This window comes from Lynx canadensis, chromosome C1, assembly GCF_007474595.2.
Source record: "Lynx canadensis isolate LIC74 chromosome C1, mLynCan4.pri.v2, whole genome shotgun sequence".
In the NCBI taxonomy this organism is placed as follows: Eukaryota; Metazoa; Chordata; class Mammalia; order Carnivora; family Felidae; genus Lynx; species Lynx canadensis.
This window is the reverse complement of record NC_044310.1, coordinates 18,563,654-18,577,428: the sequence shown is the minus strand read 5'-3', so window position 1 is coordinate 18,577,428 and position 13,775 is coordinate 18,563,654. Positions and strand designations below refer to the sequence as shown.

The window sequence follows — 13,775 nt, the reverse complement described above, 5'->3', positions numbered from 1 at the left end:
TGACGAGCTGAAATCCAGAGTTGGACATGAGCCACCCAGGCGCACCCCTGGCCTTACGAAAAATTTAAACAGTGACCTAGGTACATTCCTAGACATGTAATTCCTATTATTTATGATGCCTTGGTTGCATTCTCATCCTTAAAGCCAGCAGCACTCCTGTGTGTGTGAACACGTCCAGTTTATATCTAGGTTAACCATAGTTACTGGGAGGGTGACCTGTGTTCATAAAGGAGTAAGAGTTTGTGGTGGGTTTGTTATTCTAAGGAAACTCGAGAGAGAATATCGGTAGACTGGCCTGGTTACAGCAAAGTCCAGTAAAACATTAGGATTTGAGTTCTAACTGAAAATGTTAACATGATCACCCGGTTAGTGTATTTAGTTGGTATCCTTAGCCCAGTCGCAGAACTCAAAAGGATTTCTTTACGAGGGAGACTTTGGGAAAGAATGATGTGGTAATGACATTTTTTACCTTCATTTCACTGGTAGCAACACTTACCGTGATTATGACCTGTATTCAAATATACTAGCCCTTATGAGCTAAGTCACTGGACATGTCCTATAATTCTTCAGCCAAACCCCTTCACATATAAGAAAGGTCTGCACCTACACCTTCTGACATTTGCTTCTACAGTGATCCTTCCTCCTTAACCATTAGCTTTTCCTTCAACCTTGTTAGCATGCTTGAATGGCTTTGCTATTTCCTCTTTGATTTCTTAGTCTGTTGGCTCATTTTCTCTTTATTTCTAATGCCCTGAAGAGAGTATAGTTTATATCCTTTTTTCTTTTTCTTTTTTCTAATTGTCTTGTCAGGTGTACTATTACTGTTGTCTAAATTGACCTTGTCTGTTGGGCATGGTCAGGTCTATGGTGGTGTCAGTTTTTGGGCTTGGTAACACAGAAGATAACTTACAATGTGTGTGTGTGTGTGTGTGTGTGTGTGTGTGTGTGTGTGTGTATAAACCCAGACTGGCCATCATTAGTGGGATGCAGTTGCCCAGGTGTGATAGATACCCTATCACTGTATAACTGGTGGGCCGCATAGATGGTCCTGATGGTGAAAAACTGTACCAAGAGACAAATTCAGTGCTATCCAGGGGAAATAAGAACCACATTGCAAAAGGTAAAACGGGGGCTTGGGTGGCTCAACTGGTTAAATGTCCACCTTCAGCTCAGGTTCGTGGGTTTGAGTCCTGCATCAGGTTCTGTGTTGACAGCTCAGAGCCCGGAGCCTGCTTCAGATTCTGTGTCTCCCTCTCTCTCTGCCCCTCCCCTGCTCACACTCTGTCTCTCTCTCAAAAATAACATTAAAAAAAAGTAGTGTAATTTTTTTACCCCAGTGTATCTAAGCATTTCAATGTTACAATAAATAGTGCTCTTTTGCATTTTTTTGTACCAAGTATCGGGATCCGGCATGTACTTTAGACTTAAAGCACACCTGAATTTGTCCTGGCCACTTTTTCAGGGGATCAGTAGATGATCATATGGTGGGTGACCACCATTTTGGAAAGCACATCCCTGTGTATAGGTTCAGGTGTTAACTTTGTTTTTTTCTTAAGGTGTAAACTAGAGAAATCGTGTCAACTCACAGTAGCATGCTGTTCTTTCGCCTTGTTTGCCGTAAACCTATTAAGTTTAGTGAAATGTCATCTTTAAGAGTGCTTACTTTTAATGCTTTTTTTATAAAAGTCCTCAAAATTTCCTTCAGGAATTTACATGCATTTGTTATTTTGACCTCTTCCATTTTCTACACTGGCCCTTTGTCCTTCGCCCCGCCCGTTGTTAGGATTCATCCTTGGCCTGCTTCTCCCTCTACAGGCTCTCTTGGCAACTTCCTCCACTGTCTGCCTTTAACTACCATCTACTAACCGAAGATCAATTTCCTGAGCTCTTTTCCAGTGCCTACCCCATCAGCTCTTCAAGATGAACTTTTCTTACTCTGAACTTATTACTGTGTATATTAATTGTTATGAATGCTATTGCCTGTTAGAATGGGTGACTTTGAACATCCAGTCACCTTCAGAGTAGTCCTCAAATCACACATCTCTTGCTTGAAGCAGCAGTGGCTGTTGGGAGTGCTTTTCTCCTTTAGAGAAATCTATTTTTCCTTTAAATCCAGGTTATTAGGACTTCTCTGAAACCTATCCCGACTAATTTTTCCTTCCTCTTTTCCCTTTAGTACTATGGTATATGTTTTCTTTGAAAATACTGGAGAACCTCATACAACTGGCAGATTATTACCTTTTTGAGAAGATTGGGCCGCATGAGTATTTGTCTTGAATTGTCTTGAAAAGGAAGTCAAAGTTACTGTTTCTGTTTGCATTCTGCAGAGGCAAGTGTAAATAGTATGTACATGCTGGATTTTTTTCTCTGCCTTCTACAAGCCTCTCTAGATGGGAGCATCTTTTCATGTTCATAAATACTGGTTCACTAAATACTGGTGTGCCCAACTTACTGATCCCAGTCCTAGTCTTTTCAGTCACGTAAACTGACACGATCTCTACTTTTATGGAATACTCCAGACGTTCAGGTTTTCTGTCCCATATTTCCCATAATTACTACTGAAACTACATGTTGAAATAAGGTTAACAGTTGAAATAAGGTTAACGTTTCAACTAGGCTTTAAAAAAAGATTGTATTATGTAAGTTTTACTAATACTTTGACCAAATGTTTTAATTTACCTTCTTCCAAGGAAATTTGCTTTTTGAAAATGGTGTATTTACAAAATGTCATTAGAGAATCAGGTTCCTACCTTCTGTGCTTGCCCCATAAATATACGTGGGCCATGGGATAGGCAAGCACCTGTTAATTGTGACTGCTGCTGGGTAGGGGGCTGAAGGTGAATTTCCAGGAGCCACTGTCCCCTTCCTTTCACCACCTACCATAGCTTACAAGAAGAGTTAGTACCAATTTAACATTCTATCTCTGAAGCTCCCAAGTTCAACTGTAGGTCAAGTCCAACAAGACGAATCTAAGGACGATGATGATTCTATTCACATGTTTGTAACTAGGAATAAAGCCCAGCAGGATGCACACACGAAGCACACACTTTGAATACAGAAAACACAAGACATATTTTTTCTGAAACAAGTGAATAATAAATATATATATAAGAGTGAAAATGAATAGTCATAGCACACATCTTTACAAATTATAAAAAGAGAGCTAATAGAGCCCTGATTTACTGTTATAATTTGACAGTCAAAACAGTTCCTGAAGGAGATTAGACTGCTGTTCCTCTTTCCAAATTCTGTTTAATTTCAGCTGTATATTTCCCATAGAATCTTTCTGCTTTCTTGTTGAATTTAGCATTCCTTTCATTAATGTAGTCGATGTCTGCGTCATCATTATAAGGACGTCTCCGGCTATATTTGTCTCGTTTTTCAATTCTAGAGGAAGAAAAATTTATAACATTCAAAATTACTTTCTTTTTTGATATTAATAAAACCTGCTCAAATAGTTAAGAGTATAAAATTCAGTAATGGAAACAAATGTACAAAATTCCAAGCTGCTTTTTTTGTTCTCATAGTTAAGATGGAAGGCAGTATCTTTAGGAAATTCTATATAAAGAAATGGGTTCAGTGAGATTTCCTGAATTTATAAGTCAATAGTACTTTACTTCAGATCTAGTCTTCAGATTGGGAAATAACCCAGGGTCATGTTGAAATACAAGGGCAGTGATATATTACACTACTTTCAGAGTTTATAGTATACTGCTGGTTCTGCCTAATAATTATCCTATTGAAAACACAAATACACAAGTGATGGTCAATGGGACCACTCTTCAAACTAGTAATTCAAGTCCTCCTTACTCTCTACCCCATTGCTACACTTGAAGACCATGAAGTTATTTTTGTCAGGAGGCATGAAATCAGTACAAAGCTGAAGGCTGCATTATAGTACTTACTGCTTTTCCAAGTCTATGACCATCCTATCAATTTCTTCTGTGGAAGGCACGTGTGTTCCGTGAAGAAGACTGTTGGATGTTGGGTAGAACTCCTCTCCACTGAGAAAGAGCGGGGTGTAAGTAACACCATAGAGATTCTATGCCATCAGAACTGGACAATGTTTAGTGGGCAAAAATGGAAATCTTTGTGATCAGAGTTGATTTCAAAGAGATAGAAATCAGACCTAAAAGAAGATATTTAAGAAATTATATACTCCAGTACCCAAATGAGGTGCCAGCTGAGGACCAGAGGCTAATGGACACAAAGGGAGGCCGAGTTCATACAAATGAAAGAGCTTGAATGAAAACATGGTGTCCTCTGCCCAACTTAGTGCTCTCTCCACACTGAAACAGTCTTGACCTTAAGCACACTACCTGTCTTAGGGAAAGAAAGTGTAGCTTAGCAATGCTTACTGCACAAGTGCACAGGTAAGGGACACAGAATAGCAACAGTAATAATCATGAGGATGATGACACAGTACTGTGTGTCAAACATTAAGTATGGCGTATGAATACATTTCATCTTCACAATAATCCTAGGAGATAAACACTACTATTTCCTGTATACAGATGAGGAAACAGGGAGAAAAACTATATGACAGGTCTAGTAAGTGGTGGAACCAGAACTCAAGGCCAGGAAGCAAAGCTCCAGAATCAGCACTCTTAAATTCAAGCCCTTCCAGTAACATAAAGAATACGCTATTGGGGTGCTTGGGTGACTCAGTCGGTTGAGCATCCAACTCTTGATTTTGGCACAGGTCATGATCTCAGGGTCATGGGGATCCCAGGGTGATGGGATTGAGCCCCATGTTGGGCTCCGTGCTGGGCATGGAGACTACTTAAGAGAATTTCTCTCTCTCTGCCCTGCTCACACTCTTTCTAAAACAAAAAACAAAAAAAAAACACTATTAAGTCACACTGACTTACTGTTTTTCTCTCAGTCTTTCATATGTCTCCATGTCAGGTTTGATCTGCTTGGTCAGCCGATGATACTGGCGTAACTGGGCAGCAGCATAATCTAAAATGAGAGCCCAGACTGTTTTAGATGGGGCATTAGTAGCCCTGTTATTAAGAGGCACATTCAATGAAATAAAAGCCAGCTTTACCTGAGAATCCCAGGTCAGGGTTTTTCCTCTTCTTTTTCCTCTCCCATCTTTCTGCATCTTCCGCACTGATCTCCAGCAGCTTCACTTTCTCATAGTCTTCCCCTCTTGCGGCACATTCCTAAAAAGGGGGAAAAACATGACTGCTATCAAGACTGTAAGTTGATTAGCCTGAAAAGAAAACTGTGGAATTTGCTATGTTCTCTAAGAAGTAATACATCTGTAACGACACCAAAAACAGCTGTGGTGGACACATTAGGTGTCTACTGACATGCTTTCTCCCCTCCTTCCTGGGCTCAGGGCTGCCCATTTCCCAACCTCCCCTGCAGCTGGATCAGGCCAGGTCACTTGGGCTGCTCAACCAGGAACTGACACAGGGGAGACGCATGAGCTTTACGGTTTCTTAAAAAAATTTTTTTTCTTAACGTTTATTTATTATTGAGAGACAGAGAGAGACAGAGCGTGAGCATGGGAGGGGCAGAGAGAGGGGGAGACACAGAATCCGAAACAGACTCCAGGCTCCAAGCTGTCAGCACAGAGCCCGACGCGGGGCTCGAACCCATGGACCATGAGATCATGACCTGAGCCGAAGTCGGACGCTCAACCGACTGAGCCACCCAGGCGCCCCTACAGTTTCTTATTGTTGGAGCTTTTGTTACTGTAGCTCACAGACACGTTGTTAAGTGTTCCACGTATTCTATTCTCACAGCTCTCTAAGGGGCAGCTGAGGAGACCGGAGCCAGAATGCTTACCTCCCGTGCCCTACGCTGTCGTGACAAAACACAACACGCCCTGGAATCCACAGCTTGTTGAGGATCGGATTGTACTTACTTTTTTCTTTTCTTCTTCCTGTAACTCCCATTCGAGACGAGCTTTTTTAGCTTCCCAGTTTGCAGGCAATTTAAGTCTTTTGTCTTCCTCCACAACTTCTTGGTGGTTTAACTTTCGAGCTTCATTCTACCACCAGGACACAAAATTTGTCAGCCCAGGTATGGAAACAAATCTAAATAGACATGACCTGTCTCCTAGTATGGCAGGCGTCCAAAGCAAACTTTCTGGATTTTATCCTGAAAGGAAGAGAGTCACTAGAGAATTTTACGCGGGGATCCGTGGTGGGGAATTTTAGGGAGCGGGAGATTAGGAGGTAAACACCTGTATCTATAGCTTTAAATATTCTTTTCCTACCTTCAAGGAACCGTGTGGTAGGGATGGAAAGAACGACGGTTTGGGAGTAGGAAGCCTGAGGGATATACCGACTTGACTCTCTCTGGCTGTGAGATGTAAGCAAGTTTTTTAGGACCGGATGAAACTGGGCTTCCCACAGTATTGAGTTCCATGGTACAGAGTTACTCGAGAGGATGCTACATGCTACTGAATGCCACCAAGTCACATACTGAGAGTCACATGCTATTTTCATCTCTTTAGTTCAAACTGGGTCCAAGACAAATTCTCAGTGACTAATGAGCTTAACACCTCTGAAAACACTTAAAACATACTTTTTATTTAAATGTTTATTTTTGAGAGAGAGAGAGAGTGAGTAGGGGAGGGGCAAGGAGAGAGGGGACAGAATCTCAAGCAGGCTCCACGCTGTCAGCACAGCCCGACGCAAAGCTCGAACGCATGAACTGTAAGATCATGACCTGAGCCGAAACCAAGAGTCAGATGTTTAACCAACTGAGCCACCCAGGTGCCCCATGACACCTTTCTTAACACCTTTTAAAAACAAGTGGGGCAGGAGACACCATCAGAATGCAACCACAAAATCTTGACTGGAAAACTACAAAAAAACCAATCTTTTTACCAACCAAATTAAACAGAATGACTTCCCAGAACTCAAAACAAACAAAACACAAAACTCAAAGACAAAACAAAACCTAGAAACAGAAAAGATGAAAAGCAAACCTACAGATTAAAAAGACATAAAAATTTTAAATTACCATTGAAATAGTAATATTAAATTTAAATAGCAATTTAAAGAAAAACACTGAACAAGCAGACAGGTGGTCACGTGTATAAACCATGAAGGTGATATGAGGACTCCAACCTAATTCCCCTATTGTTTATGAAGCTGAGAAAGTTTTTAGCTCAGAGTCAGTGGCAGAGTTAGGCCAAGACTCAAATTTCTTGATTTCTGACGCTTTCCCCTCCCCCCCCACCTATAAGTATTTTAATACCTCTTTAACAACAATACCATCATCACATTCCCCAAATCATTAATACCTTAGTATCAAATATCCTGTAATGTTCATATTTCCCTGATGGTCTCAAGGCTTCATTATTTTGACAGTTTGAATTCAGACAAGTTCCATATATGGGGATTAGTCAATACATCTCCTAACGTTTATTTAATCTATACTTTCCTTCTCCATCTTTTTTTGCCCTCTGCTTTTTTGGGGACTGTGAAAATGATCAGGTTGACCGTCCTCTGTTTCTCAAAGTGCTAGTTGCCTTCCTATGATGTCCTTTCGCATACTCCGTTGACCCCTGTATTTACGGTAAATTTTAGGTCTCGTGGTTTCATTCAATTCAGGTTATTTTTAACAACTCTATTATATGGAACTAGTGTTCTATACTTCTATCAAGACACAAGCAATCTCTGATTTGCTCCCTTTTTGTGATGTTTGCAGTTACTGATTACGTAGATCCAGTGATTCATGAAAGACTGCAAAAGGGTGAGGTTCAAATTGTATTATTCTTCATGCGTCATCCACCCTATTCTCTACAGAGGGTTCCAAATGAAGTATGTGTGTTTGACTAGTTTTCAGATGGAGTTCTTCTGGACAAATACGGGTAACTACGTTCCTCACGCATACCCTGTCTCCAGCTGCCTGCGGGCCCCCCCACCCTAATTAGGACTCTGCCTTTCCACTAGTTGCTACTGCTTGGATACCTCTCCCTCCCATCTCCTTGTCTGATAATATCCTACTCATCTTTCAAGCAGCTTAGTTGTCCCATCAGTCTTTAGTTGTTTTTTTTCCTTCTCTGTATTTGAGACACTTTGTTCCTCCCTCTAAAATGGCATTTACAAGTCATGGAGTCATTATTGGTTATGGACCTGCCTCCATAACCAGGCAGAAGACTTCTCATATTTGCCAAAGTACCCGCACTATCTTGTTGGCTATGGCACATTAGAAGCTGGGGGGGACGGTGGGGGTGGTGGGCACTTTTTGTACAAACGAATGAGTAGCCAACTTGCTGTGTGACAACAAACAAACTCCTTTCCATTTCTGGTCCGCGGTATCCCCCCTCCATAAAAAGAAGGGTTTGACAGAATCACGGGCTCAAAGGAGGGTCCAGGGAGAGGTCGATTAAAAAGAAGAATACCAGGGGCACCTGGGTGGCTCAGTCAGTTGGGCATCTGACTTCGGCTCAGGTCATGATCTCATGGTTGGTGAGTTCGAGCCCCGCGTCGGGCTCTGTGCTGACCGCTCAGAGCCTGGAGCCTGCTTCAGATTCTGTCTCCCTCTCTCTCTGCCCCTCCCCCGCTCATGCTCTGTCTCTCTGTCTCTCTCTCTCTGTCAAAAGTAAATAAACATTAAAAAAAATTAAAAAGAAGAATACCAATGTCTGGGTCGAGAAACTGATTAAATAGGACACTGGAAGTGAGGCCTAAGCATGAACATTTTTTAAAAGTTCTCAAAGTGATTCCAGTGTGCTCCCGGGGTTGCGGTCCGCCGGGAAAGATCTTCCTCTGCCCTGCGGGTCTGTCAGGCGCGCTGGGGCGGCTTCCCCGTCCCTCCGCAAACGCGCACAGGCCTGCCTGGGTGACAGGTCTCGGATGCCTCCGGGGCCACTCACCCGCTTGAGGTGCAGCTCCCGGAATTTGCGCAGCCTCTGTTCGCGCTTCTGGGCGGCCAGCTCCGTGGCCGCAGCTGGGGGCAGCTCCCCTTCTTCCGCGCAGTCCACCGGCACCTGCAGCGAGGAGGACCCGTTGGAGCCGGGGCGGCCCAGGCCGATTCCCCCCGCCGGCCCCACGGTGTGTGCGCCTCCCTCTCTGGCATCGCCTCGACGTCTAGGCCAAACCTCTACCTGCAGACGCTCCTATCCCAGACCCCTGGACAAAGCCTGCCACCCACCTTAGCCTCAGCCTCCGCAGCCATCACCCGACAGCGCCTTATCCTCCACACTTCCGGCGACAACAAACAACTTTTCTGACTCTCTTGCTCACTTCCGGCGGCCAGGCGCCACAGGTTTCCGGAGAAACCCCGCCCCTTTCTGCTTCTTTGGGACATGAGGAACCAATCCCCGCCCGCCGCAGCCCTGGGTGGTGTCCGATTGGGCCAGGCCTGTGCGCAGGCGCCTTGAGTGGAGCCACCAGGTCGACGTGGGTAAAACCGGAGACTGGGCGTCTACGGCGTTGGGGAGGTAAAGAGGAGGAAGAGGGAAAAAAGGGAATAAGCCACCAAATGTATGAGAAAGCGACCTGGAGCACAGGTTGTGCCCGTCAACTGGCCAGCCTTGTAGTTCAAATTTCTGAGTAACGAATCGAAAAGAAGGAACAAATTGGGGGTTATTTGGGATCTCGAGCATCTTCATGATGCGGTAAGATTTCTTGGATTAATTTGAGGCTTTGACTTTCTTCGGAAAATTCTGCACAGAACACCATTCTTTGTACATCTGTCCATTCATTCAATAATGAACTGTATAATCGCTCTTATTTATTGACAAATTAGTCTATTCTTTGGTTCATCATCTATGAAAAATAATACAGCAATACCCATGTCAACATAGCAGCTTGAGGACAAATTAGATAATATGGGTGAAGTATCTGTGACTAGTCACCTGACCCGCAGCAAATGATGAGAACTGATTTTTAATCAGTTGGCATTAGATGTGTCCCCTCCTGAGATTTTCTTAAGTGTCTTTCTTCAGGAAAGCCCTAACCACCACCCCCTGAAGGGTCAGTGTCCCCTCTTGTAGCTCTTCATACTTTCTGCTTTGTTGCGTTTACTTAAGTGTAATTAAATAAGTGTGGAATTACTTGTTTGATGCTGTTGATTTAAATGAGACAGGTTTCTTAACCAGTTTTAAAGCAGCAAATGTAGGCCTTTGTTTTTTCTGTATCATGAATGAATTGACAGAGGAGTCTTACAAGTATTTCTATTCTTTAGGAACACAGAAATGTCAGTGGCAAAATTATTTTCAGTAAGATCACATCAGAATTACAGGTTTTGCAGAATATTTTGTCAGAGCCCTAGAAACCAAAACCAAGTACTTAAGGAGTGTTTAATGAGAGGGCTGTTTACAAAGCTGTAGACTGGGTTAAGAGAAACCAGCGAAAGAAAGTGAAGCATTCTGGGGCTAGAAGCAGGGGGAAGCTATTCCTACCCCTAATCCTAAAGAGGCAAGGGAAGGACAGGATGGGGGAGGGTCTTCAGACAGAGGCTGTGAGTAAAGAAATGCAACCATAGGGGCGCCTGGGTGGCTCAGTCGGTTAAGCGGCCGACTTCAGCTCAGGTCACGATCTCACGGTCTGTGGGTTCAAGCCCCACATCGGGCTCTGGGCCGATGGCTCAGAGCCTGGAGCCTGCTTCCGATTCTGTGTCTCCTTCTCTCTCTGCCCCTCCCCCATTCATGCTCTGTCTCTCTCTGTCTCAAAAATAAATAAAAATGTTAAAAAAGAAAAAAAATTTTAAAAAGAAATGCAACCATAATCCAGGCAGGGAATAAGTATCCTGACCTCATTTCTCCCAGACTTCTCTTCTGTAGATGCCACTCATTGGCAGGACCCAATGAGAAGAGAGCAATAAACAAGAGGGCTTATTGATGTAGTCCATTCAGGCCAGCATTTGTGGGTGCAGAACACCCACAAATGGGTGGGTGGACACTGGAGGAGAGTGGTTGTAAAGGAGCAAACAAAATACCCAGCACAGTTCTTTTCACGGGCCATGGTAACAATTTCATAGTGTTTTGAAGTCTTCAAAAAAAAATTTTTTTTTTAACATTTACTTATTTTTGAGAGACAGAGACAGAGCATGAGCGGGGGAGGGGCAGAGAGAGAGGGAGACACAGAATCCAAGGCAGGCTCTGGGCTCTGACCTGTCAGCCCAGAGTTGATGTGGGGCTCGAACCCACAAACTGTGAGATCATCACCTGAACTGAAGTCAGATGCTCAACCGACTGAGCCACCCAGGTGCCCCTATAGTGTTTTGAAGTCTTAAAGAATTCTTTGTTCAAGTTGTATTTACATGGATTTAGTAAAAAGAACAGAAAGAGTTGCGTGGGCAATTGAAAATTTCCAGGATGGGGGTGCCTGGGTGGCTCAGTCGGTTAAGCGGCCAACTTCGCTCAGGTCATGATCTCGCGGTCCGTGAGTTTGAGCCCGTGTCGGGCTCTGTGCTGACAGCTCAGAGCCTGGAGCCTGTTTCAGATTCTGTGTCTCCCTCTCTCTGACCCTCCCCCGTTCATGCTCTGTCTCTCTCTGTCTCAAAAGTAAATAATAAAAAAAAAAAAAAAGTGAAAATTTCCAGGATGATAGGAGATCTTCCACTCTATGTGCTATTCTTACAATGTGACATTGACACACCTCAAGAAAAGGTATGATCTATGTCCCTATCCTTGAATATGTGACTATGGAGGAAATGACACTATGTGACTTCTGAGGCAAAGTCATAAAAGGTGAAACAGATTCCACCTGGTTCTCTTCGGATCCATTTTCCCCCCTGAGTTTCTATTTATTTCTTTAGTGATCTCTACACCCAACGTGGGGCTCAAGCTCACAACCCTGAGATCAAGAATTGCATGCCCTTCCAACTGAGCCAGCCAAGTGCCCTGAGATGCTTGTTTCTTTGAACCCAGCCACCATTCTTTGAGGAAGCCCAGGCCAAATGGAGAGGTCATGTAGGACTGGGGTAACTCTTAGGGAGTGCAATTTGGCAATATCTATACAAATTACAATGGCATTTACTCTTCGGCCCAGCTATTACATTATTGCAGTTGCCGTACAGACCCGTGTTGGTCTTCGTGTCTCTATGTCAAAATTCCTAAAGCGTTACCTTCACGTTTGTGAACAAAGAGGAAGAAGGACAGTTGATCATTGGGGTGCCCCAGAGCAGGGATGGGGTGAGCTGTTTCACCTCCTCAAAAGCCTGTGGTTGGTTTTTGAGGAAACCAGTGGAAGGGCTCTAGGTTGGAGTGCCTTAAGTAAGACATTTAAAGATTGAGCAATAGCAGAGAAGTTAGGAATCCCACTTCAGCAATATCCCGCTGGTCCCAGGAATCCCCACAACTGTTGTTTGGTTTGATGAAGGGGAAAGGAGCTAATGCTTCTTATTTCAGGATTGAAGAGAAAATCCATGTCTGCTAATGACATATCCCAAATATTTAACTTGGGGCATTTTATTTATTTATTTTTACATTTTTTCCCAATGTTTATTCTTTTTTGAGAGAGAGAGAGAGAGAGAGAGAGAGAGAGAGAGAGAGAGAGAGAGAGAATAAGCAGGGGAGGGGCAGAGAGAGAAGGAGACCCAGCATCCAAAGCAGACTCCAGGCTCTTAGCTGTCAGCCCAGAGCCTGATGCGGGGCTCGAGCTCACGAACTGTGAGATCATGACCTGAGCTGAAGTCGGATGCTTAACCGGCTGAGCCACCCAGGTGCCCCTATTTTTTTTCTAATTTATTTTTTTCTCCACCTCCACCCCCATCCTCCGGTTTGGGGCATTTAAAATTTTTATTTTTGAGAGAGAGAGAGACAGAATGCAAGCTGGGGAGGGAATTTAGGGCATTTTAACTTGTAATTTTTTCTTTTGCTACCTTCGTCCTTTTTTAACTATTTTAACAGGTGGATACTGTCAATCGGACCCACTCTTTATGGAGGGGAGCAAAGAAGAGGTGCACATCTTAGAATAAGTAGAATTTTGAGGGAAGGTTACATCAGTGACATCTGCTTTTAAGATTTGGGGAAAATAAGTAGGGCTCTCAGTGTGACCTCGAGATCCGACTGTCCAGGTATAGTTTTTTTCCTTCCCAGCTGATGGCAAACAAAAATTGGCTCTCTGCGTGCATAGGCGTACTGAAGAGGGCACTACACCAATCCACTTCTGTGATTTGCTGTCTGGGGGGATAGCGGAGAGTAAAGGGTGAGGGCGAGGCACGCATGCGTGGTGTGAACAACAATGTTATTTAGTGCTCCGAGGTCCTGTACAAACCTCCATCCTCCACCACGAGGTTTTGATATGGGAAGAATTGGCATTTTATAAAGACTCGTGCATGGGATAATCAAACCTATATATATATTCCTCAATTATAGGCTTAATCCCTTTCAATGGCTTCAGACTGTGTAATGTCAGGGAGTGGTTTGGAATGATCAATCTGATCATCCGGATGGAAGGGGCAGAGTGTATATGCGTCTGATGTCAGCAGGACTTGGACCAAAGGGTGTCAGGGACAGTGTCGGGGGGGGGGGGGGGGGGGGGGTTGCTATAGGTTTTGAATTACAGAAAAGCAAGGTATTGATGGAGGCTCCTTTTGTGTAGAATTTTTTGTGTGCTGTTTTGCTATTTCCAAAAACACTCTCTGTCTCCCCCTCCCCAACTTTCTAAGAAATCTCTACACCCAACATGGGGCTTGAACTCATGACCCTGAGATCAAGAGTTGGGTGCTCCGCTGACTAAGCCAACCAGGCACCCACTTTTGATTTATTTATTTATTTCACTTTTAAAAAGTATTTATTTATTTTGAGAGAGAGAGAGAGAGAGAGAGAGAGAATCCCAAGCAGGCTCTGCCCTGAT

At 43.7% G+C, this 13,775-nt stretch overlaps 1 protein-coding gene across 2 annotated transcripts; it reads right to left on the bottom strand.

Moving 5' to 3' along the window:
• Positions 1-3,073: 3,073 nt before the first annotated feature.
• On the bottom strand, positions 3,074-9,198 carry LOC115520513 (pre-mRNA-splicing factor SYF2). Of its 2 annotated transcripts, none has more exons than XM_030324951.1 (7): positions 9,124-9,198; positions 8,846-8,959; positions 5,879-6,004; positions 5,051-5,168; positions 4,872-4,962; positions 3,906-4,004; positions 3,074-3,387 (listed from the first exon to the last, which is right to left on the bottom strand). In XM_030324951.1, the coding sequence occupies exons 1-7, from the start codon at positions 9,145-9,147 to the stop codon at positions 3,222-3,224; spliced, it is 738 nt and encodes a 245-aa protein (XP_030180811.1). In that variant the 5' UTR covers positions 9,148-9,198; the 3' UTR covers positions 3,074-3,221. The 2 variants fall into 2 exon arrangements, with proteins under 2 accessions (XP_030180811.1, XP_030180812.1); XM_030324952.1 differs by having other exon boundaries at positions 3,300-3,387; positions 3,906-4,056.
• Between the last annotated feature and the right edge of the window lie 4,577 nt (positions 9,199-13,775).

Excerpts from the sequence above, each read along its gene's own strand:
- LOC115520513 (XM_030324951.1), bottom strand. The coding sequence starts at position 9,147 with ATGGCTGCGGAGGCTGAGGCTAAG. Across the intron at positions 5,169-5,878 it reads AGGAAGAAGAAAAGAAAAAA|GAATGTGCCGCAAGAGGGGA; the intron begins GTAAGTACAATC and ends CCCCCTTTTTAG. Across the intron at positions 4,005-4,871 it reads GAAAGACTGAGAGAAAAACA|TGGAGAGGAGTTCTACCCAA; the intron begins GTAAGTCAGTGT and ends GCTCTTTCTCAG.